The sequence below is a fragment of the Cydia strobilella genome, chromosome 24 (assembly GCF_947568885.1).
Source record: "Cydia strobilella chromosome 24, ilCydStro3.1, whole genome shotgun sequence".
In the NCBI taxonomy this organism is placed as follows: Eukaryota; Metazoa; Arthropoda; class Insecta; order Lepidoptera; family Tortricidae; genus Cydia; species Cydia strobilella.
The window spans coordinates 1451197-1474492 of record NC_086064.1 but is presented as its reverse complement, the minus strand read 5'-3'; the positions used below and the strand labels follow the sequence as shown (position 1 = coordinate 1474492).

The 23296-nt window shown below is 39.3% G+C and overlaps 3 protein-coding genes across 3 annotated transcripts; 2 read left to right on the top strand and 1 right to left on the bottom strand.

Moving 5' to 3' along the window:
• Window positions 1-3872: 3872 nt before the first annotated feature.
• On the bottom strand, window positions 3873-18096 carry LOC134752185 (uncharacterized). Its single transcript, XM_063687798.1, has 4 exons — window positions 18031-18096; window positions 17295-17380; window positions 15133-15253; window positions 3873-4019 (listed from the first exon to the last, which is right to left on the bottom strand). Exons 1-4 carry the CDS (start codon window positions 18048-18050, stop codon window positions 3905-3907), a joined length of 342 nt encoding a protein of 113 aa, XP_063543868.1. The 5' UTR covers window positions 18051-18096; the 3' UTR covers window positions 3873-3904.
• Window positions 4955-13742, top strand: LOC134752152 (uncharacterized). The gene is made up of 5 exons (XM_063687750.1): window positions 4955-5219; window positions 7984-8189; window positions 9384-10186; window positions 10605-10724; window positions 12098-13742. Exons 1-5 carry the CDS (start codon window positions 5033-5035, stop codon window positions 12228-12230), a joined length of 1449 nt encoding a protein of 482 aa, XP_063543820.1. The 5' UTR covers window positions 4955-5032; the 3' UTR covers window positions 12231-13742.
• Window positions 18097-20518: 2422 nt separating the features above from the next.
• LOC134752409 (uncharacterized) lies at window positions 20519-21304 on the top strand. The gene has a single exon (XM_063688119.1). The coding sequence runs from the start codon at window positions 20519-20521 to the stop codon at window positions 21302-21304; it is 786 nt and encodes a 261-aa protein (XP_063544189.1).
• Window positions 21305-23296: the final 1992 nt, after the last annotated feature.

Genomic DNA, 23296 nt, shown 5'->3' with positions numbered 1-23296 from the left:
TCCTTTCTATCTGAACTTACATCAGAAATTCTAATGAAAAGGTCCTATTGCACATGAAGTATAACCTTTCTTGGATAAAAAGCCACAAGCTCTAACTTATAGAGCAGGCGTTCTATGATCATAAAGAATTATTCTTTAGCAATAGTTCCTATTAGTCTAAAAGAAAACTATTTACAATTGTATTTGAAATACTTATTGACATGTAATTATTTATTACCAATAACATGATTATGAATATGATTACCGCAATATTGTGTCTGTTTTTCGTGCTAATATATTGTCTGTTTTTGAAATAAATAGAAAATATATAATTTGTTCAGACGTGGGTATAACTCCACGGTAAATCCACGTACAGTCAACCAATTTGATTCCTAGGCTACTATAGAACCATGTTATAATTAATCAATTCGTTTATCTTCTACGACAGTGCTTATTGAGTGATATATGTCATATATCTAGTAGTTAAAGCGATAGTAGGGTTCTATAGTAGCCTATAGGAATCAAATTAGTTCACTGTATATAGAAAAAGCTCTTAAAGAGCCGGAAACGCTCTTGTGACATCAATGGAGTTACAAAATGCTCATCCCCAAGTAGCAAAGTGACGTCAGCGACGTCATAATGACGTAATTATGGCGTCATAATGACGTCGTTGACGTCATAATGACGTATAAATGCTGTTAGGGTCATGACACGCTGATACGCGCCGTACACTTTTTTCTTTGCCATTTTTTTCCGCTCGACTTGGCCTCTAGTACATTCTATTAATATGTGGACCAGGTCTTCTATTCTGTTACAATGCTCACACAGGTTTGTATCTCTTTTCTTTATGAGGCGCTAAAATTTATTACACGGAATATGTCCCGAACGCAGACGCCATTGCAGTATGTATACAAGAGATTAAGATTAATAAAAATTTGTTTCTTTATCAGATCCCGCCAGAGATCCCGATCTCGCAGCCGCGATCATCGCGCCAGCTCCCGCCGCCGCCGATGCATTTGTCGCCATGACGATACAGTCCCTCACGACTAGCTGCTTAAGACCCACGGGTCTACCATGGGTGTATACGAACCGCTATGAACAACGCGCCGACATCACCGCCGCATCTGTCGTTACGACGATACTGTCCCTCACGACTAGCTGCTTAAGACCCACGGGTCTACCATGGGTGTATACCTAGAACCGCTATGAACAACGCGCCGACAACGCCGCCGCATCTGTCGTTACGACGATACAGTCCCTCGCGACTAGCTGCTTAAGACCCACGGGTCTACCATGGGTGTATACGTAGAACCGCTATGAATAACGCGCCGACATCGCCGCCGCATCTGTCGTTACGACGATACAGTCCCTCACGACTAGCTGCTTAAGACCCACGGGTCTACCATGGGTGTATACGAACCGCTATGAACAACGCGCCGACATCGCCGCCGCATCTGTCGTTACGACGATACAGTCCCTCACGACTAGCTGCTTAAGACCCACGGGTCTACCATGGGTGTATACGTAGAACCGCTATGAACAACGCGCCGACATCACCGCCGCATCTGTCGTTACGACGATACTGTCCCTCACGACTAGCTGCTTAAGACCCACGGGTCTACCATGGGTGTATACGTAGAACCGCTATGAACAACGCGCCGACAACGCCGCCGCATCTGTCGTTACGACGATACAGTCCCTCACGACTAGCTGCTTAAGACCCACGGGTCTACCATGGGTGTATACCCCTACGTAGGACCGCGTTATGACCAATGCGCCGACATCTTCGCCGACATGTCGCTACGACGATGCTGTCCCTCAAGTCGCTTTCGACCTACGGATTTATCATGGATGGGTCTACCACCGTGCAGACCGAGCACCTATTTAATACCGAAACCGGGTCTACCGAAATGTTGTTTTGTGTTTGTGTGACCATGGGTCTACAAATCAAACTGCAGTATAAGACCACCATCCCAGCAGCAGTTTAAGGTCTACCAATCGAACGTCTATATAAGACCAGCGCTTCTGTAGTTACTGGTAAAGACCACTGCAAATTATTGCTATTGAACTTATATTTGTTTTTAATTTAGCAATAACAACCTATCAGCTTATTCAAAATCTTTAATCACAGAAATAACTTACGCAACATATTTTATATTAAAACTTATTTTAATAAACTAAACAATAAATACAATGAAATTCACAATGCGTCTTTTTTTAACGATGTAGGCTAACCTGCCATAGACAATGCAGCTTAGTTTCATGGTTTGCTTAATATTTACATATTCCTTAATATAATACAAGCCTAAATTTAAAGTCTGGACATTCCGTTAAAATCATTCCCTAGAAGCGTGAAGTAGGACCTTAACCTTTTGGACGCCAATGACAGATATATCGGCACCGCAGGTTCAACGCCAAAGACGGATTAATCGGTCAAGGACCACAGAGCAACATAGACCTAAGTGCATCTGCATAAAGTTCAATTTTAGTTTTGACACTTCTGTGATGTGGCGTCCGAGTGACAGCTTTTGTGTTTGACACGGCGTCGAAAAGGTTAAATCATATTTCTATGACCTTAAATGACGTCAAACTCATTTAGCATCTCTTTCTTCACATTGATTCTGTTACATGTGGTATCTTGTTTCCAAGGGAATACTACGTTACTAGAGTTAGACCAAGAAAAGTTTGCAACGATTTCGATAGCACACACGCAGTGCAAGTGTTATTTTAAACGTCAAACTTCTATGAAATTATGACGTATAAATAACACTTGCACTGCGTGTGCTGTCAAATTCGTTGCAGACTTGTTTTAGTCTAACTCTACTACGTATGCCTAGGTCGCGGGTTCTAACACTTCTAACCTCGAACTACCAATGTGTTTTGAAATTTGTTTACAAAATATAATTTGATTTGTACCAATCGCTTTTCGTTGTAGGAAAAAATCGTAAGGAAACCGGACTTAAAAAATATCTAGTTTCCCCTCTGAGTTCAGGGTCCCGTGAAAAAATGCCAAGACGACGATAGGAAATGAGTATGAATTCGCCGCTAGGGACGCTAGTGTAGATGGTGGTCTTCGCAAAGTCCGAAATGTCAAATGTCACTTGTCACTTCAGTGACTGACAGCTGTTCTTTAGTCTTTTGTATGGATGGTATAGAAAGGATCGCAATCTCTTATGGCAGAATTGTTGTAAAAGTGTCCGCGTTAAGCTTTAAATAATAGTTCCTAATCTCTCCGGTGGCGCTAGTTAGGCTCTGGGACATGAGTATAACATGAACCATATAAGGCAACAAATAACCCGACCTAATTACGTAGGTTGTTTTTGGTAGTATTTCGGTGTATGGTGGCGCCGCCTAATTAGTGTTTTATGATGGACACTTTTCATACATAGAGATTTGGCTCCTTTATTTATTTATTATTTATTTAAATTATTTACACGGCATCACAGCATAGGCCAATACACCGAATAATTAAACTAGTTACAGGTATACAAATTACAAATACAAAATATATATAAAGTAAAATACAAATAGTCAAGTCAAATGCAAGTGCTGGAAAGCCTATCATCCTTCATCTCACAAAACCTCAGACACTCCTGGCACACATTCGCCCATCTCCACGCAAACAAGTCGCACTCTGGTGCTGATGTCAGGAGTGCATTGAGCAGCGATAACGCGCGGAGGAGTGGCGAGTTTCTATGCGATACTTTATACAGTCTCCATGGTCTTTTGGACCACCATCAACAGAGGCGCCAACTGGTGAGCAAAAAAACGATAGCCCTCATTGGACATGGCTCAGACGGAATGTCCAGTGTGGATGTAAGGTCCCGGGTAGCAAAATGACGTCAGCGACGTCATAATGACGTCGTTGACGTCATAATGACGTCGCTGACGTCATAATGACGTATACATTTTGATCTCAGAAGTGTCAGTCATCATCATCATCATCATCATCTTCGTCGCTGTCGAACGTGACGTGGCTAGGGGGCTCCACGTGGACAATGGCGGCTTGCGGGCAGCACACCTCCGCTGTCGCGCAGGGCCTGAAGTACAAACAAGTTTATCTTTAAAAAAATACCAATATGGGATCAGATGCCCTACAGCGACAATCGAAATTTCGTTTTATGCCTCTCTATCATATTTAAGCGAAAGAGGCATTTCGATTTTTGTTTTCCGCGGTAGGCCCCTAAGTTTAGGGATGGGAAATATACTCTGGTCATGGGCAAATCCACATTGTCAGTAGAAAAAAACGAAGCTTCAAATTTTCTATGGAAGGACAACCATCAATATGATTATATAGGATTATATTATATACAGTTGGTCAAGCAAATCTTGTCAGTAGAAAAAGGCGCAAAATTCAAATTTCCTATGGGACGATATCCCTTCGCGCCTACATTTTTTAAATTTGCTGCCTTTTTCTACTGACAAGATTTGTTTCTTAATATTCTCTTTCTGTAAAATCTCCACGTCCGTGGTTGCATTTTCCTTATTATAAATATGAAATATGACTATGGATGGTATAGAAAGGATGCCAATCTCTTACTTATGGCTGAATTGTTGCAAAAGTGACCGCTTTCAGCTTTAAATAATAGTTCCTAATCTCTCCGGTGGCGCTAGTTAGGCTCTGGGACATGAGTATAACATGTACCATATAAGGCAACAAATAACCCGACCAAAATACGTAGGTTGTTTTTGGTAGTATTTCGGTGTATGGTGGCGCCGCCTTATTACTGTTTTTTGATGGACACTTTTCATACATAGAGATTTGGCTCCTTTATATAGTCTCCATGAATATGACTTTAAATGAAGAGTTTTTAAAATACTTTTTTACACCATTCGATTTATTAAATCGATTCTAATTTGATTCTAACTCGCATACTGCTGGCTAAATACTTTCGTATCTGTACTTTTTTTTTGTATTGAAGTTTGACGTTTTGGTTTTGCTTGGCTTGACAATTGTCATTTTTATATTTTTTATATTCACGTGTTTGGAGAAAAAGTAGTCGAAGCGAATAAATTAGCTTACTGCAGCGAATTTCATAATTTATAACTTAAAATGTCACTAATTGTGGTCGAGGACGATTCGAGCGATGAGATAGCGTCAATGTCTGATGGCGAGCAAGGCAAACATGTACTTGAAAACAAGATTAAGAATAAACCGAGCGCACAAGAGTTGACTATGGATGAGAGATCTTACGACGATGCAGAGACTATGTCTACCGCGGATAATAATGATGATGAAGGTATCTTAATTATCACACTTGTTATACATACTACACATTGTACTCACTACACAACTCATCACAAGTTTAGCGACATAAACTCTCGCGTTTCACATAATGTCATTACCGGGTCTAACGCGATTAAATTTCATTATTTTACCTTGTATATATTTAATATCTCAATTGGCATTTTACTGGGACGTCAGTCTTCCGTGACCACAGCTAGTGCAACCTAGCTGAAACGTCGGAAACAAGGAATTTTGTACTATGTTCCTTCCATAACTACGATTTTCGTAAGTAGGATAAGCGTTACGTTTGTAATGTTCTGTTGATCTGCTAGTCTGAAAATCAACAAACTACAATTTGCCAATTACTAAAGACAGAGATAGATATAACTCCGTAATAGATAGATACAGTCTAAGGAAAAAACGTGCCTCGAAAATCAAGAAAATTTGATTCTCGTTCAGAGGGCGCTACTAATTTTGGCCTACAGTCGTATAAATAAATAAAAAATAAAAATAAAATAAAAAGCTTTTATTTCAGGCATTTACCCATATTGCGTACAATATTAAATACTACTTAAGAACTAATTGACACTATAGATGGCGTATAGATGGCGTTGACGGTTTCGTTTGTTATTTAACAATTTTAACGCATATCAGTGAAAGAACATGGGTCAAATACAAACAAATAATTAATGCAAATAAAAAAATCATTTAGCTATATTTAAATACATTCTATCGTATTTTTATAAATCTTCATTTTTAGTTTTAAAGTGTGTCGACAGATGACAGTGAATTTACTGGGGTTACAAAATTTACTATGACAGTACCACTCTAGTATAAGTTACTCTATGCTAAAGACTATACAGTATTTGTTAAAGTTATAGCCTGATCATCATCATATATTTAAGAGTTAGACTCTTGTCGGTGGAGCAATTTCCATGCATGTGGGTCCTCTGCCTTCTCCTTGACAACCTGATATGACACGATAGTTGCTGTGAGTGTTGGCCCTAAGCCCTTGAGGTCTATCGTAGGGGTTGTGGACTGTATGGGGTGTTCCGCATAGGCGGCAGGATGGAGTAAAACAACTGGAGCTCTTCTATATCAAATGCAGGAGGGTCGAGGTCGGAGAGGTTCTTCTTTTTCTTCTTAGGAGGGGTGTTTCTTGCTCGGCTGCTCGTTTCGTAGTGGCTCTCTATAGGCGGCGCATCACCTTTTATTCCCACCATATTTAAAGACCTCTTCCCCCGCACCTCACTGGCGCGCGCGTCTGCGCTTCGCGCATGCGCAGACCTCTCCTTCCTCGGCCCTTCTACGTTTCTCTTTATTTATTAAATATTTTAACAAATTACATGTTTTATTTACTTATCCTACTTATCTAATTAGACTAGCCTATTATCACAATTGGCTGCGGGAAAAAAATGGATGGATGTTGCCACCGACAAAGAGAGGTGGAGACAGATGGAGGAGGCTTATACCCTTGGGGACCACTAATGTGGGATAAAGCTAAATAATAATAATAATAATAAAATTATCACAATTTCCTATTAGAACAAAGTGCTGCCGTGGCCTGCGCCTCGAAACTTTTATTATGCAGATCTACGTAATGAAACACAATAGGGAAAATACTTTATTTGTTACAATCCTATCCTAATTAAGTTATATTGCAATCCTAACTCTACCTAATTGGAATTCTCTAATTAGATTCCTTTAAAAGGTACAAAGTATGCTACCCATACTTTGCCCTGTAATGTTATGAAAACACAATAAAAACATATTTTATTTGTACATAGGACACAACTTAAAACTATTACATGTTAAATGACTAAGTTATACAATACTATGCGCGTCGTGTACAGTTGCGTTTTGGTCACTACAGAGCATAAACAATTAGCATCTTGCACCTTGTTACCACTGCCTGCAGGGTTTAGTAGGTTGGGCCAAGTTCTCCATCCCCTCTCGCCAGTTGAGAGGGGACAGTAGCGGCTAGTCCCACACACCCCCCAATCAATGGCCTTCCCGCGGCCGGGGGGACAGTGCGTACATGTATTCGCCCACTCCGTAAACAAAAAAGAAAAAAGGCTACAAATAAACTGAAATAAATGACATATTATTATAATTTTTTCATTATTATTATTATAGCCCTTTATTCCATAAGAAGTTTTATATGGTTTTTGTATTTGTAATTTAAATGTTATCTTCTATATGGATCCCTCTTTGGGTGTAGGCCTCCTCCAATTTTATCCAATCATCTCTCTGCTTCGCTTTCTCCATCCATTGTTTTCCAGCTGTATGGACTATGTCATCTGCCCACCTTTTTTTGGTCTTCCTATGGACCGTTTGCCTTCTGGTGCTTTCCATTTAGTGGTTATGTTGGTCCACCTTTTGTCAGTCATTCGGGCTACATGTCCTGCCCAGCCCCATTTAAGTTTTAAAGCATTTGAGAGGGCATCAGCAACCTTTGTTTTTTCTCTTATTGTTGTGTGTTTTATTTTTTGTATCTCCCATCCCAGTCCCATCATACGCCTTTCCATGGCTCTCTGTGTTGATCTTATTTTTTCTTTTACTTTATTTGTGTACACCCATGTTTGTGAACCAGAGCTGTCCGGTAAACAGGGGACGCTGGTTCGATTCCAGCTCTGGACACTAGAGGCTTTGGTCATTTTTTCCTTCGTATATGACATTTATTTCAGTTTATAGTTCAAATAGTAGTGTGTCTACTTGAAAAAACACAGACTTCTTAGAGTAAGGCTAGAAATAATAACAAACAAGTTATTTTCCAGAAAAACCCCTGTTAGAACTAATGAAGCATTTAATAAACTACAACGGCAAGCAGAACACCAAGCTGACGAACAACCAGCTCGTCGGCATCCTCAAGAAGGAGTTTGACTTGGACCCCGCCAACCTGCACTTTATCTGTGTGGACATATATATGAACGTGCTAAAGAAATTCTTGAAGGATTGGCCGCAGTGGGATGAATTTGATCAGGTAATCATTACAGACGGGGTCCCTTTGTTTGACATAATTATTGAAAGTCATAATGTAATGATTGTCATATTATCATTAGTCATAATTCTGAAACCGTTAACTTTTCAGGATTTTCCTTAGGTTATCCAATAGATAGGTTTGGTTTGTTTTATGGCAATCCTGAAAAGTTACGCGTTTCTGAGAAAAACCAAATTATGACTAACGAAAATGTAGACAAACAATACATTATGACCTAAAACTATATGGGAAACAGTAGAGATCCATTACAAACGTATGCAGGTTTCCTAAGATGTGACATTTTCAACCAAAAGGTACCACATTGTCGCTTGTCGATAAGGTTGATTTCAAATTAAAACGATATGGGAATAGCGCCTTATTGACACCGGACAATAAGTACCCTTTTGGTTGAGAATGGCACAAATTGTTTTCCTATACCAACTGGCTGGTAAATATTAAATGTAACTATTCTGTATGTCACTAAAAACCTGTTTTTAGTGAAAACGCGTTTTCCTTAGTTGAAACTAGTTTTCCGTATAAGTTCCGAGAAACTCATTTGTGTACGAGTCAGGGTTTTGAAAGTACAGGACTACGGGTCACAGTCAAAATTCTTCTCGTTGCTCGTTTCTTGTTCTTAAAAAAACGTGGTGGAGATTTTTCTATGGCGTGAAATTAAGTTTTTAATTTTTCTCCAGAGAATTATAGTCTACAGCTAGAAATGAAAAATGTTTATTTCTTTTAAAACATACAGGTTATTATACAATGGTAAAGATCTCCTAGTAGGTATACAATACCTGTGGCAGGAGATCCTGCTCATCCGTTATGTTACAAGTAGTTACCTATATAATAAAAAATAAATGAACAAAAAGTACTTATATTAAGTAAGATTAGAAGCTTAAAAATAACAAAAGTGGAAATTGCATGATTTTGTGTAAGTACATACTTATGTGTGTGTGTGTGTGTGTGTGTGTGCGTGTGTGTGTGTGTGTGTGTGTGTGTGTGTGTGTGTGTGTGTGTGTGCGCGCGTGTGTGTGCGTGTGCGTGCGTGCGTGCGTGTGTGTGTGGAGTTATATTGAATGAAGAAAGACATGCAATAGCACTTAATTTTTTTTATTTATTTGATAAAAGACAAAAATGGAAGCGTGACAAGACAACGAAAAGAATTTTGACCCATACAATTTGTACTTTGACTTTTAGGCAATGCATGAAACCCGCTGTATGGATGACCACGAAGAGATTGAAAAAATGCTGGACGTAGAATACACATCCCTAAAGCAATACCTCTCCACCATTTTGAAAGCGACTGAACGTTTCGCCATAGAAGCGGCCCAGAAACTAAAACATAGCCAAGAAATCCCCGAAACCAGCAAAGCGGTCCCCGGCGACGTTGTCCTAGAGATAAATTGCACTAGAAATGAATTAAATAAACTATTCTTTAGAAAACCACATCCGCACTACAAAAGCTCAATATTTAATATAAATTCTTACGTACCATCAAAAATATATATTAACCAACAGTCTTTTCAGTCCATGCTGAATTCCTGCTATGTTAATATTTTTATAAATATGGCCTGTTTTAAATATAAAAGAGAAATACTGCCGAATTTCAAACATAAACTAATAAATAAAAATTTAAGACGGCTGCAACGGGAGCCTAAATTAAACACTCATTTGCAATCATTCAAAAATACTAAACCACAAGGGGATGTAGGGAGAAAAGACTTGAAATTAGTTATAGAGAAAATACAGCGGTCCAATAGATACAACATAGAGCAACAACAGGATGTAGATACGATATTAAAAACTATTAATGAAGATTTGCATGTGTTGCCAGCGTCATACAATAATGGCAGGGTGGAGATACCTTGTACATTTAGATTTCATATGGGCAAATATCCATATGTGAGACATTTATATGAAGAAGTTGATACTGAATCGGAGAAGTATGATTTGCAGTTGGAAGAGAAGATTTCACCGATGCTGTTGTTTCATATATCCAGGTATTTTTTTTTACTAAGCAGAACTATTTAGCAACATGTGGTACATACATATATACATACAAACATGAACGCTGAAAACATTACACTCTTTTTTTTGGGCAGTCGTGTAAAAAGGGACCTTATTGTCGATGGCGCTTACGCCGTTATTAACGAAGCTCCGATGTAAATACAATGCCGCGTGACGGTGTGCGGCGTACGTGCCATCGACAATAAGGTCCCTTTTCACAGAAAATGCCCCATTTTTACTTTCATTTCTATATTTGCATCCATGAATACCTACAATATACAGTGTGGCTAACAAATAAGTGCATTCCCGTTGCCAGGGAGGTTTTGGGATTATAAGGCGTAAGCGCCATCGACAATAAGGTCCCTTTTTATAGGAAACACCACAAATAATTAATGAACTATTCTTTGACAGGTTAAGCCTGGTGACCAAGTTCACAAACACTGATAGCAACTGGCTGCGGCTGGAATGTTCTATCTGTCAGAGGAAATATTACGGCGTCCACGGAATAGAGGCACTGAAGGCACATTTTAGGTGGGTACACTTTTGAAGGCACATTTTAGGTGGGTACACTTTTGAAGGCACATTTTAGGTGGGTACACTTTTGAAGGCACATTTTAGGTGGGTACACTTTTGAAGGCACATTTTAGGTGGGTACACGTTTGAAGGCACATTTTAGGTGGGTACACTGTTGAAGGCACATTTTAGCTTCCTAAGTCCTGCGGTACCAGTAAATTTTGTACATAATAAAAGACTTTTGAAGGCACATTTTAGGTGGGTACACTTTCGAAGGCACATTTTAGGTGGGTACACTTTTGAAGGCACATTTTAGGTGGGTACACTTTTAAAGGCACATTTTAGGTGGGTACACTTTTGAAGGCACATTTTAGGTGGGTACACGTTTGAAGGCACATTTTAGGTGGGTACACTGTTGAAGGCACATTTTAGCCTCCTAAGTCCTGCGGTACCCGTAAATTTTGTACATAATAAAAGTCACCCTTCAGTCCCAGCATTAAGTACATTACTATAGTAATAAACACCGATAGTACATATTTCGGTACAAAATGTTTAGATGCGGGGGCTTTCAAATTTGAATGCTCGCGCGGAGTATTCTGACAGTCCATAGAGTTGTAAATAGTCTGTTCAGGACTGACAGCAAATACTTATTATGTGCAAAGAAATTAACAAGAGGCCTCTAGGACTATGACGTTTAAAAAAAGCTGGGACTTAGGAGGTTAGGTGGGTACACTTTTGAAGGCACATTTTAGGTGGGTACACATAAATTGAAGGCACATTTTAAGTGGGTACACAAACGCCCTAAAGCAGAAGCGTATCATTTCTGCACACTTCATAGATAAACAATGACCCAGTTAATTGTTGTGGTGGGTAATTGTTGTTCTAAAAAGTGTGCAGAAAATGATACGTTTCTGCACTAGAGCATTTTACTTTCCAAGTATGATTTGTTTCATTTTTTACGATAAGCAATTGAAATTTGGTCTTAAATGGATTTGTTATACAATTTCCATTCTGATATTTAACTCCCCATTCCATAAATAACGATACTTTTACCTAAATGGTTAATTGAAAGTACCCTCAAGAAATGCTAGAAAAATATACTTAGTCATGTTTTTAAAAAACACATGTATTTTACTTTCCTCGTATTCGAAATGTGAAGTAGTGTGTTTAACTCGGGTGAAAGGCAGGCGTTCGAGCACCAAACTATTACTTCGGCAGAAATGCCTTTCATCCAGTCCATCAGTTTAGGTATAATATACTTAAAAGGAAGTCCCAACCTACTACCTTGTAATGTAACATTTTATTAATGAAATAAAATATTTTCATTTTCATTTTTTCATTTTCATTTTTCATCCCTTGGTTAACAATCTGCTATTTATTTATATTTTTAGGGAAGCCCATCAAAACGAACCTAACTGGAGCTGCAGCCACTGCGACAAAGAGTTCTTAGCCACTCAGTTGGCTACCGCCAGGTGGCACCATCAGTGCGAAAACATTGAGGAACATAAACTGTTTGAAAATTAACTCGGGAATAGATTCCCATTTGTACCAGGGACAAAGCAACAAGGAGTTTGCGACCACATTGCTGGCAACCGCCAGGTGGCACCATCAGTGCGAAAACATTTAGGAACACAAACTGTTTGAAAATTAACTCGGGAATAAATTCCCATTTGTACCAGGGACGAAGCAACAAGGAGTTTGCGACCACATTGCTGGCAACCGCCAGGTGGCACCATCAGTGTGAAAACATTGAGGAACATAAACTGTTTGAAAATTAACTCGGGAATAGATTCCCATTTGTACCAGGGACAAAGCAACAAGGAGTTTGCGACCACATTGCTGGCAACCGCCAGGTGGCACCATCAGTGCGAAAACATTGAGGAACACAAACTGTTTGAAAATTAACTCAGGAATAGATTCCCATTTGTACCAGGGACGAAGCAACAAGGAGTTTGCGACCACATTGCTGGCAACCGCCTGGTGGCACCACCAGTGCGAAAACATTGAGAAACACAAACTGTTTGAAAATTAACTCAGGAATAGATTCCCATTTGTACCAGGGACAAAGCAACAAGGAGTTTTAGCTAATATTATAACCGGATTAACCGGAACTCTATTTTCTACTCCTTCTGCTTATAATATTAGTTGTAAATTGTTGAGCAATACACTTTTCGTCAGTCGCGACACAAGTGACATCTAGTGTCGAGTAGCAGTACTGATAATTCCGCTACTTGACGCCAGATGTCGACTACGAAAATAATGGTCTTTTTAATATCAGAACTGATGTATGGAGTGAGCACTCTGTCTACTTAATTCTCTTTGCCCAAATAGAATCTTGTTAGAGTTTAGCAGCGCTTCAAGAATTACGGAAGTTTTGTGATACTTTTTGTGATAAAAAGAAGTCATCAATGGGGTTTGCAACTGTCAAAGGTTTGAATAGATGGCGCCATCATAGCTTGCCCCTTTCTCTAGTTTGGTTCTATGAGATTTGGCTTAAAGGGCTCTAGTATACAGGCCATAAAGTAAAAAAAACCGGCCAAGTGCGAGTCAGACTGAAGTTGCAGGTTTGGATCGAGAGTTGTAGTAGGTGGCGATCACAATAGATCAGAGATGGTCGCAGTGATACATAGGCTCTGGAGCCTTACATAGCCCCTAGAAAAAGAAGAAGAAGAGTCAGACTCGCCCACCGTACTTTTTAGTATTTGTTGTTATAGCGGCAACAGAAATTCATCATTTGTGAAAATTTCAACTGTCTAGCTATCACGGTTCATGAGATACAACCCGGTGACAGACGGACAAACAGACAGCGGAATCTTAGTAATAGGGTCCTGTTTTTACACTTTGGGTACGGAACCCTAAAAAGAAGAATTTGACACAATTCTAGGGATTGACAGGGCAAGCTATGCTGGCGCCATCTGTAAAATACTACTACCGGCCAACCCAATTGCATCCATCCTTATAATTATGAGTGTAAGACATTAATAGTATTAGTTGAACGGAGTTCATGAATTTTAGAAATATATATTTTTGTACTTATATTTATGTATTATTTCCAAAAGGTCCCATGCCCGTTTCGGGTGTTATTTCCTGATGCTAGTATCAAAGATAGATATAACTCCGTAATATATGGATACAGTCTAAGGAAAAAACGTGCCTCGAAAATCACGAAAATTTGATTCTCGAAAAGATGGCTTTACCTTTGGCCTACTCTCGGATAGATGGCGGTGACGGTTTCGTTTGTTATTTAACAATTTTAACGCATATCAGTGAAAGAACATGGGTCAAAATCATAAAAATAATTAATGCAAATAAAAAAATCATTTATCCATATTTTAATACATTTTTCAACACACTTGCTCAAAACGACGTTTTTATTCCACCGATTTTTGGCTCATAATCCTAGATATTAAACGCGTGCTCTTTCAGTGTATTATTCCATTCGTGGTTTTTCATTATATTATCCGACTGAGTTAAAAAGCTAACTGATTGCTAATAATATGCATGGAAAGGGAGCCTTCTTTAATTGGTCGGACTGGCGGGCACCGGCGCGCCCGACCGCCCGCCCGCCGCGCCGCCCGCGGCCGGGGCGAGGGGCGACCGGCAGTACGAGTATGACAGATGCAACACACAATACTAACTGTTTTAACTATTAAAATTTGATTAATATGAAAGTTTCTTTTTTTTCTCGCAAGTGTGTTGAAAAACGTCGTATGAAACGCGTGTGCATTGGTCATTACACACATCGGCTTTCTTATTGCGCGCTCGCTTACAGCTCGCGCGCACAATATCGCCTCGTGTGTGGTGACCAACTTAGCACACTTGTATCATAATGTACTATTATCGTATTTTTATAAATCTTCATTTTTAGTTTTAAAGTGTGTCGATAGATGGCAGTGAATTTACTGTGGTTACAAAATTTACTATGACAGTACCGCTCTATCCTATCATATCCTCTTTGATTAAAACCAAGCGTGCCAACTATATAATTTTAAAATTACTTATCTGTGATAGGAAACATGTTCTTGCTTTTGGTTGCTCGCAATTCTTGGGCTCTTGCAGTTAATTATCATGCAACGAAGCATTTTTAAAGTTTTCACGGACGTCCGGCTGCAACAACTGACGCGCGTGGACTGTCAAGAGCGACGGTCAACCTCGACGCTCGGTCGGGGTTCGGACACGCGAAGTAGATGCATTTGCGTCTTCTATGGTATATTTATTTCTGTGGTCCCACCGCTGGGCAACGGCCTACCTGCATGGCCTACGGCACGTTTTTTCCTTAGACCGTATCCATCTATTACGGAGTTATATCTATCTTTGGTTACAATACAAATCGTGGTATTTGCGTCATCTAGCGTATATATTAAATCTGTGGGAGGGACACTGGGTGACTGGGCTTCAAAAATCCAATAGTATTCATAGGACGTACCTGGTATAGTTATGTGGTGCGTATAGTGTGAGATCAATGGCTCCCGTGCTATAGTCGCAACTGTTCCGTTGCACGCACACACCGCTCACGTTTCTGGCGGTTAGACATTCCTTGGCAGGTTCTGGGGAGTTTAAAAAGTATTAGAAAAAATATAGTAAAACCTGACCAGAAACATATGATCATTGTCAAGAGGGCGCTGTTATTCTCAATGTATAATGCCCTCCACACTCGTGCGCGAAGCCGCGAACGCGAGTGTGGGGTCTAGTTCGCTAATTAGCGAAATCGACTCCACACTCGCGTTCGCGGCTTCGCGCCGCGTAGTCTGGAGAGTTCAGTATAGTATGAAAAAATTAGTTCCAGTGAAATTCCGCAACATGGCACGTGATCATATATTCCTGGCCAGGCTTTAGGTAAGTAATAATGTAGGGTCAGGTGGGGTGAATATAAAAAAAACCGGCCAAGTGAGAGTCGGACTCACGCACCGAGGGTTCCGTACTTTTTAGTATTTGTTGTTATAGCGGCACCAGAAATACATCATCTGTGAAAATTTCAACTGTCTAGCTATCACGGTTCATGAGATACAGCCTGGTGCCTGGTGACAGACGGACAGCAGAGTCTTAGTAATGAGGTCCCGTTTTTACCCATGGGTACGGAACTCTAAAAACGGGTAAAAATATGACTAAGTTCTTAACACTCAAAAACTTATTCTATTTTTACCCGTTTTATATTTACTCCACCTGACCCTATCTAAGACAACTATATTGCCCTTTATAATGTCACCCAGAACTTCATTTCAGTCTATGATTGCGTTCAATTTTTACTGACATCGTCACTTATCGCTAAACTAGCCATTAGCCTAGTCGTGACTAGTCTCGAGTCAAATAGGGCCTTTTTAGGTACATAAGCATTAATGACTTTTTGCTTATCTACGAGTAGGTTTTCTGACGGGGATAATTGCTTATAAAGGAGGAAAATGTGTAGATAAACAATTATAAATTATGTAAAGCCTGACCAGGAATATATGATCACGCGCCATGTTGCGGAATTTTACTGGAACTATTTTTTTCATACTATACTGAACTGTCACCCTATACATGCGCAACAACAGCGCCCTCTTGACAATGATCATATATTACTGGTAAGGCTTTAACGTGCCAGTAAATATTCCAAGGTCTGAACTATGGATGGTATAGAAAAGATGCCAATCTCTTATGGCAGAATTGTTGCAAAAGTGACCGCTTTCAGCTTTAAATAATAGTTCCTAATCTCTCCGGTGGCGCTAGTTAGGCTCTGGGACATGAGTATAACATGAACCATATAAGGCAACAAATAACCCGACCAAATTACGTAGGTTGTTTTTGGTAGTATTTCGGTGTATGGTGGCGCCGCCTAATTACTGTTTTTGATGGACACTTTTCATACATAGATTTGGCTCCTTTATAGGTATAGTCTCCATGCAAGAACTGAACAGCTGGCCTAGCCAAGGTGACAATCGCTATCGCTTTGGCAACGAAAGTAACGAAACGCTTTGTGTCTTTCCACTCTTCCATATTAGTACGACAGTGACAGTTTGCGTATCGATCGCTACGGAGCGTAAGCGATTGGCATGTTGGCTACGCGGCCTGAACTGTCGCTGCCAGTGATAACGTGCGTGTCAGACAAGCGTCAGTCATATCATAGAGTAACTTATACTAGAGCGGTACTGTCATAGTAAATTTTGTAACCCCAGTAAATTCACTGCCATCTGTCGACACACTTTAAAACTAAAAATGAAGATTTATAAAAATACGATAAAATGGATTTAAATATGGATAAATGATTTTTTAATTTGCATTAATTATTTTTATGATTTTGACCCATGTTCTTTCACTGATATGCGTTAAAATTGTTAAATAACAAACGAAACCGTCAACGCCATCTATACGACAGTAGGCCGAAGCTAGTAGCGCCCTCTGAACAAGAATCAAATTTTCTTAATTTTCGAGGCACGTTTTTTCCTTAGACTGTATCCATCTATTACGGAGTTATATCTATCTTTGGTCATATGGACCGTTTTTTAACGTCAAAAATGTTACTAATAGCGTCGTCTAAGTATAAGTCAGACTAGTGTTATTCCTGTTTGTTGGCTATACGTGATATGATGATGATAGGTAGGTACTTACCACTGGAGCTGGTAGTGTTTGTAGCCTCAACTTGTTCATTTTGTGCTGAGACGCAACCACACACCCACAACGCAACTACGACGGTTCTAGAAAGAAAGCAATGGTCTAATAATCAAGTCTTTTCACCACACCAGCGGCGGTAGCATGGTCGCATTTTTATCGCTTGTCACCATGCCTGTCACGTTCTAAAGCCCCTCCACACTCGTACGCGAAGCCGCAAACGCGAGTGTGGAGTCTTAGTTCGCTAATCAGCGAAATAGACTTGTAAAACAAATAACTATATCACATCACTAATTCGAAAAAGGGGTTTTTCTTCCCTGCTAGGAGGGATCAAAGTGGCACTTTTCTTCCCTGCTAGGAGGGATCACAATAACACTTGTTTGTTCTAGGACACTATTTTTACATTTTTTGCACATTACTTTTTAGCTTAAAATTATATTTTTAAACATCATAAAGACCTCATAGGTGATTTGAAAAGCAGTATGTGTCACATGGTAGCAAAATTATTTCCATCTTGGACGTAACACACTTGAATCCCTCACTACACTCAGTATTCTACTTTAGAATCGAAGAAAGCGAAGGATTCTATTACAGAATCCTTCGCTTCGTTTAGGATTCAATGTATGCCCTCGCCGTAAATATGTAATTTTGCTCCCTTGTAACACAATCTACTAATTGACTCCTGTACGTACCTACGTATAAAATAAACGTCACATAGGTCAAATAAATTACTTACAGTATCGTCCGCACGTCCATTTCCTTATAAATATATCACTAAACTAAACGCGAGCATACACTTATCATTATGACATTAAAACGAGTCACCCGGTCATAGCATCATAGGTATTAGTTAATGACTTGGAATGTAATTACTGTGATTCAGTTCTCTTGGAAATAGGGTGAAGATTCGACTTGGTTCAATGATTAGTCGTGACATGGTGACCTATTTTGGGGACTATCACTACACCTTATAAAACAAAGTCCCCCACTGCGTCTGTGTGTATGTATGATCGCGATAAACTCAAAAACTACTGAACGGATTTTTATGCAGTTTTCACATATCAATAGTGTGATTCTTGAGGAAGGTTTAGGTTTAATTTACGGTTTTGTGTGACCCGTGCGAAGCCGGGGCGGGTCGCTAGTCTGAGACTATGTTGCTATAACTACGTTATGCTAGTACAATGTTAATGTGGCTCTGTGAGCTCACAAAACTACCATAACTCCGTTTTTTTTTTTTTTTCTGATGTGTTTGTATTAATATTGTGTGTAATTGCAGCTGTACAAATAAATCTTTTATCTATAGGTATCTAATCTATCATTTTCGTTCCGTACCCAAAGGGTAAAAACGGGACCCTATTAGTAAGACTCCGCTGTCTGTCCGTCTGTCACCAGGCAGTTGGAATTTTCACAGATGATGTTTTTCTGTTCCGCTATAACAACAAATACTAAAAACAGAATAATATAAATATTTAAGTGGGGCTCCCAGAGAACAATCGTGATTTTTTTGCGTAATGGTACGGAACCCTTCGTGCCCGAGTCCGACTCGCACTTGGCCGGTTTCATTTTTTAATATAAAGTGTACATAGTCTGTTTTTTTATTCCGTAGACTAAAATGACAACCACAAATGTCAAACGTAGAAATAATATGACGCTTAAAACAAACAGTGCTGAATTGCTGATCTTTGATTTCGGTTTGTGAAGTTAGGGCTTGTAGTGTTAGAAGCTTGGCTCTTCAAGAGATCTGATAACTTTTTGACCGTGCGAGCCTTATGGTTTCGTCTTGGCAATATTTTACATGAAAATGTTTTTGGTGGGATTTCGCTTATTTTTGTAAGTTGCTTATGACAATCTTCTATCCCCTAATTTAAAGGGTTGGGGGTAATTTACTATTAAAAATCCTGAAATACGTATCTGGGGGCATCTTTTACACAATCTGCTTATACTGATTTCCCATACAAACTTCAACACCCTTTTTCCCCCTAACGCTCTTTTTTACCCCCTTACGGGGTGATTTTGGGGTTATTTATTTATTCTAAAACTATTCTATATCCTTCCCCATAACCAAAACTATCTACATACCAAATTTCAAATATATCGGTTTCAGCGGTTATTAATTCCCCATACAAAATTCCACTCCCTTAGGGGCTAAAAATTTCAAGTTTTTTTAATTTAACTGTTGTTTGTGTACTAAAACTATCACATACCAAATTTCAGCTTCCTAGGATTTCAGGAAGTATCCTAAAGGTTTTGATGATCATCAGTGAGTGACGAAATCGGGTTTTTTAAGATATGAATAAAATCGAAAGTATATGAGCTATGTAATTGAAAAATTTTACGCTTAATAAGTTTACTAATGCCACCTTATCCCGAGAATTTTGTTTATCTGGTATAATCCAAACCCAAGTTATTGAGATAAAATGTCAACACGACAACTGCCAAAGCGTATAATATAAAATAAATAATTTATAAAAACATAATAATTAATAGAAACTGCGCTGAATTTTTATAGTAAATTGTGTTACGAGTGATTATACAACATAAAATAAAAATACCTTCGATCGGTTCGTATACAAATGGTTAATGGTCGATGACGTTTAGTAGTAGCCGGTCGATTTGCATTTTACCATTGGCAAATAGAAAATAGAGTGTACTATTGTCTAAAGAATAAATAATACAAAGCCTTAAGTACTAACACAATGAGTCCTCCAGCCAAGTGTGGAAATTGCGATAAAAGAATCAACAGCAGGCATTCACTGGATTGTTCCTCTTGTAACGTGGGATACTGCTTAGATTGCCTAGAACGCATCGGTGTTGGTAGCAAACGTTATACCCTAATGTCTGTGGACAATAAAAAAACCTGGAAATGCCGAAGGTGCCATGAAAAAGACTTACCAACATCAGCAAGTACTCCATTGCCCAAGCCTGATATATCAAAACTCCCGTGCTCAGTCTTTCCATCGTCAAATAACACAGCCTGCAAAAAATTACAAAAGCGACGCCCAGATGACTTGTCTTTAACCCACTCATCTACAGACAGTATTTGCACTGTACTTGGCGACACTTTATGTTCTCCTCCAGACTTTACAATAACACAAAACCAACCAGTTTCTAGTTGTAAGTCAGTTTTACCACCCCAAAAACGGCCGGCGCCGACGTCTGGCTCAAAATCAGATGATGAAAGTGCTACTAGGGAGTTCTTAAACTCTGCTCAAAACCTAGCATCAATGACTGTTCCCAACGAGGTTCTCTCTTCATTTACAACAGCCCTCCAGCAACTGCAACGCGTCTTCGACACAATGACACGAGAGATGACCGCGTTCACTACATCGCTCAACAACACCTCTGAGGACGTGGCATCTTTTCGAAATGAAATCTCAGAAATGAAAAGCCAGCTGAAAGAGCTAGATTTTTGTAAATCTGAAGTAAAAAATCTTCGCACTGAAGTGGTCGAGCTGCGCCAAGAAATAGAATACAAGGAACAGCGCCATCTACTGAAGGATGTCGAAATTTTAGGTCTAACAGAACACAATAGCGAAAACTTACAACAAGTAATTCACACAATGTGCGCCAAGTTGGGTGTCGAACTGGACCCTCGTGACGTGGATGACGTGCGGCGCGTGGGCCTTCGCGGCGGTGGCGTGGGCAGCGTCGAGCGGCCACGACCCGTTGTGCTGACGCTGACGCGGCGCGCCCCGCGTGACCAGATCCTGCGCGCCGCCAGAGTACGCCGCGGGCTCACCACTGATATGCTGGAAGTTCCGGGAAGCTCTCGTCGCGTGTACATAAACGAACACCTCACAAAGGCTAACAGGGTTCTTTTCAGTAAAGCCCGAGCCGCAGGAGCTCAACTAAACTTTAAATTCACTTGGACCTCAAACGGTACCATTTATATGCGTCGCTCCGAAATTAGCTCAATAGTACGAATTTCATCGGAAGCAGTGTTGGAAAAACTATACAAGGGACCTGCATCTAATAGTCAACACGCGCCGTTTCAAGGGCTGCCTAATTGATTGCGGTTTGATAATATGTTTAACCCTAATGTGCGCCACTTTTTTACATATTATTAATTATAATTTAGATTTTTATATAAATACTAGGTTTCTTTCTTATGGATCTCAAAAATATCTGTCTCGTGCAATACTTTATCATAGTAGTCTGTTTCTGTGGAAACTTTTTGTTACACTAAGCCTTTACTTTTTAACTAGTTGTATGTTTGTTGCTATTTTTTACTCGATGTCATACATAACACACGCATTTTTTATACTTATCACGCTAAATGTTTTTAACCTAGTCCTATACGAACCTAGTTCTATTTATAAATGACCAAAAAAATAAATTTAAAATTAGGACTTCTCAATGCAGGCTCTCTAGGGACTAATCATAACGAATTTATAGTTGCAGTTCAAGAGCGTAATATAGACATAATGGCTATAAATGAATCCTGGCTTCGGGAAGGGGAAGAGGGGCGGGCACCTGTCTTGCCGAACTATAGCCTGCGCCACGTCCCACGGCCTCGCTCGGTGCGCGAACGCGGTGGCGGCGTCGGCTTTTACATCAGGAAAGGCATTACTGCGCGGCGCTGTGCTCATCCCTCTGACTCCGTAGTTGAACAAATGTGGCTTAAGTTATCTATTAAAGGTGTAGTTTTACTTCTAGGAACAGCTTACCGGCCACCATGGTTAGACATTGATACTTTTATAGATTCACTAACTGAAACTATTTCCTCATTCTCTAGTTATGACTATATTACGTTAATGGGAGATTTTAATATTAATTTGTTAAATAAAGACCGAAATTGTACTAAACTCACTCAATTAAACTATTTAAATTTTACACAATATGTTAATGAGCCAACTCACTTTACAAGTCATAGCAGTACATTGATAGATTTGATTTGTAGCAACATTGCCGTTTTAAACACTCAAGTAGACTATATACCTACTCTTAGTCACCATGCATTCCTAACTTGTGAACTAAATATAAAGAAAATTAAACCTTTGCCTCAGCAAGTTATTCTAAGACCACTAAAAGATATTGATTTACTAATATTTAACAAATCTCTTGAATATATTCAATGGGACAATATCATTTCACTATCAACCGTAAATGATATGGTCAATTCTTTTAATAGCATAGTTTTATCTCTGTTCGACTTATATGCACCTCAAAAACTGGTTATTATCAGAGAAAGAAGCTATCCTTGGATAACATATACGATTAGGGAAATGATGCGCCTGCGTGATCAGGCTCATAATAGGTTTAGGGCATCTGGATTAGATGAACATAAAAAATACTACACTGATTTAAAAAGCTGCGTCAACAAAGCTCTATTTAATGAAACACGGGCTTATTTCAACCAAAATATTAACCATAATGCTAGTAACTCTCGGTCTCTATGGAACAATCTTAAACGTACCGTGAAAATAACTCATAACTCTCAGAACCATGAAATTCCTACTCATTTACGTGACCCAGATCTTATTAATTCACATTTCCTCCAAGTTCCAGGCAGTCCTGTAGCTCCACAACCATATCAGGCTTACTTTGAATCCAACCACTATCATACTTCATCATTTAGGTTAGAGCCAGTAGATGAGATCTCTGTGCTTAAAATAATCAGATCACTTAAATCCTCTGCTCTGGGTGATGACGGTATTAACTTAGATATGCTACTTCTAACTCTTCCTCGTTCACTTAGTACAATAACTGTAATAATAAATAAATCCATAACATCATCAGTCTTCCCCGATGCCTGGAAAGTGGCTTTGGTAACGCCTCTTCCTAAAAAAAATAATATCACTAGTTTTAAAGATTTGCGACCAATAAGCATTCTTCCTTGTATATCTAAAATATTGGAACGCATTGTATACACACAGTTATATGCTTTTCTTGAAAGAAATCAAATTCTTCCTATTCAACAATCTGGGTTTCGTAAATCGCGTAGTACGGCAACTGCACTTCTTGATGTAGTAGACAATATACTATCTGCACAGGATATGGGC

What these genes read in the sequence shown, in the direction of transcription:
- LOC134752152 (XM_063687750.1), top strand. Translation starts at nt 5,033, where the DNA reads ATGTCACTAATTGTGGTCGAGGACGATTCGAGCGATGAGATAGCGTCA. An exon ending in GGATAATAATGATGATGAAG is followed by an intron (nt 5,220 to 7,983) that starts GTATCTTAATTA and finishes GTTATTTTCCAG; the next exon opens with AAAAACCCCTGTTAGAACTA. An exon ending in CTGTTGTTTCATATATCCAG is followed by an intron (nt 10,187 to 10,604) that starts GTATTTTTTTTT and finishes ATTCTTTGACAG; the next exon opens with GTTAAGCCTGGTGACCAAGT.
- LOC134752409 (XM_063688119.1), top strand. Translation starts at nt 20,519, where the DNA reads ATGACTGTTCCCAACGAGGTTCTCTCTTCATTTACAACAGCCCTCCAG.
- LOC134752185 (XM_063687798.1), bottom strand. Translation starts at nt 18,050, where the DNA reads ATGGACGTGCGGACGATACT. An exon ending in ATGGACGTGCGGACGATACT is followed by an intron (nt 17,381 to 18,030) that starts GTAAGTAATTTA and finishes CTTTCTTTCTAG; the next exon opens with AACCGTCGTAGTTGCGTTGT. An exon ending in AAACACTACCAGCTCCAGTG is followed by an intron (nt 15,254 to 17,294) that starts GTAAGTACCTAC and finishes TAAACTCCCCAG; the next exon opens with AACCTGCCAAGGAATGTCTA.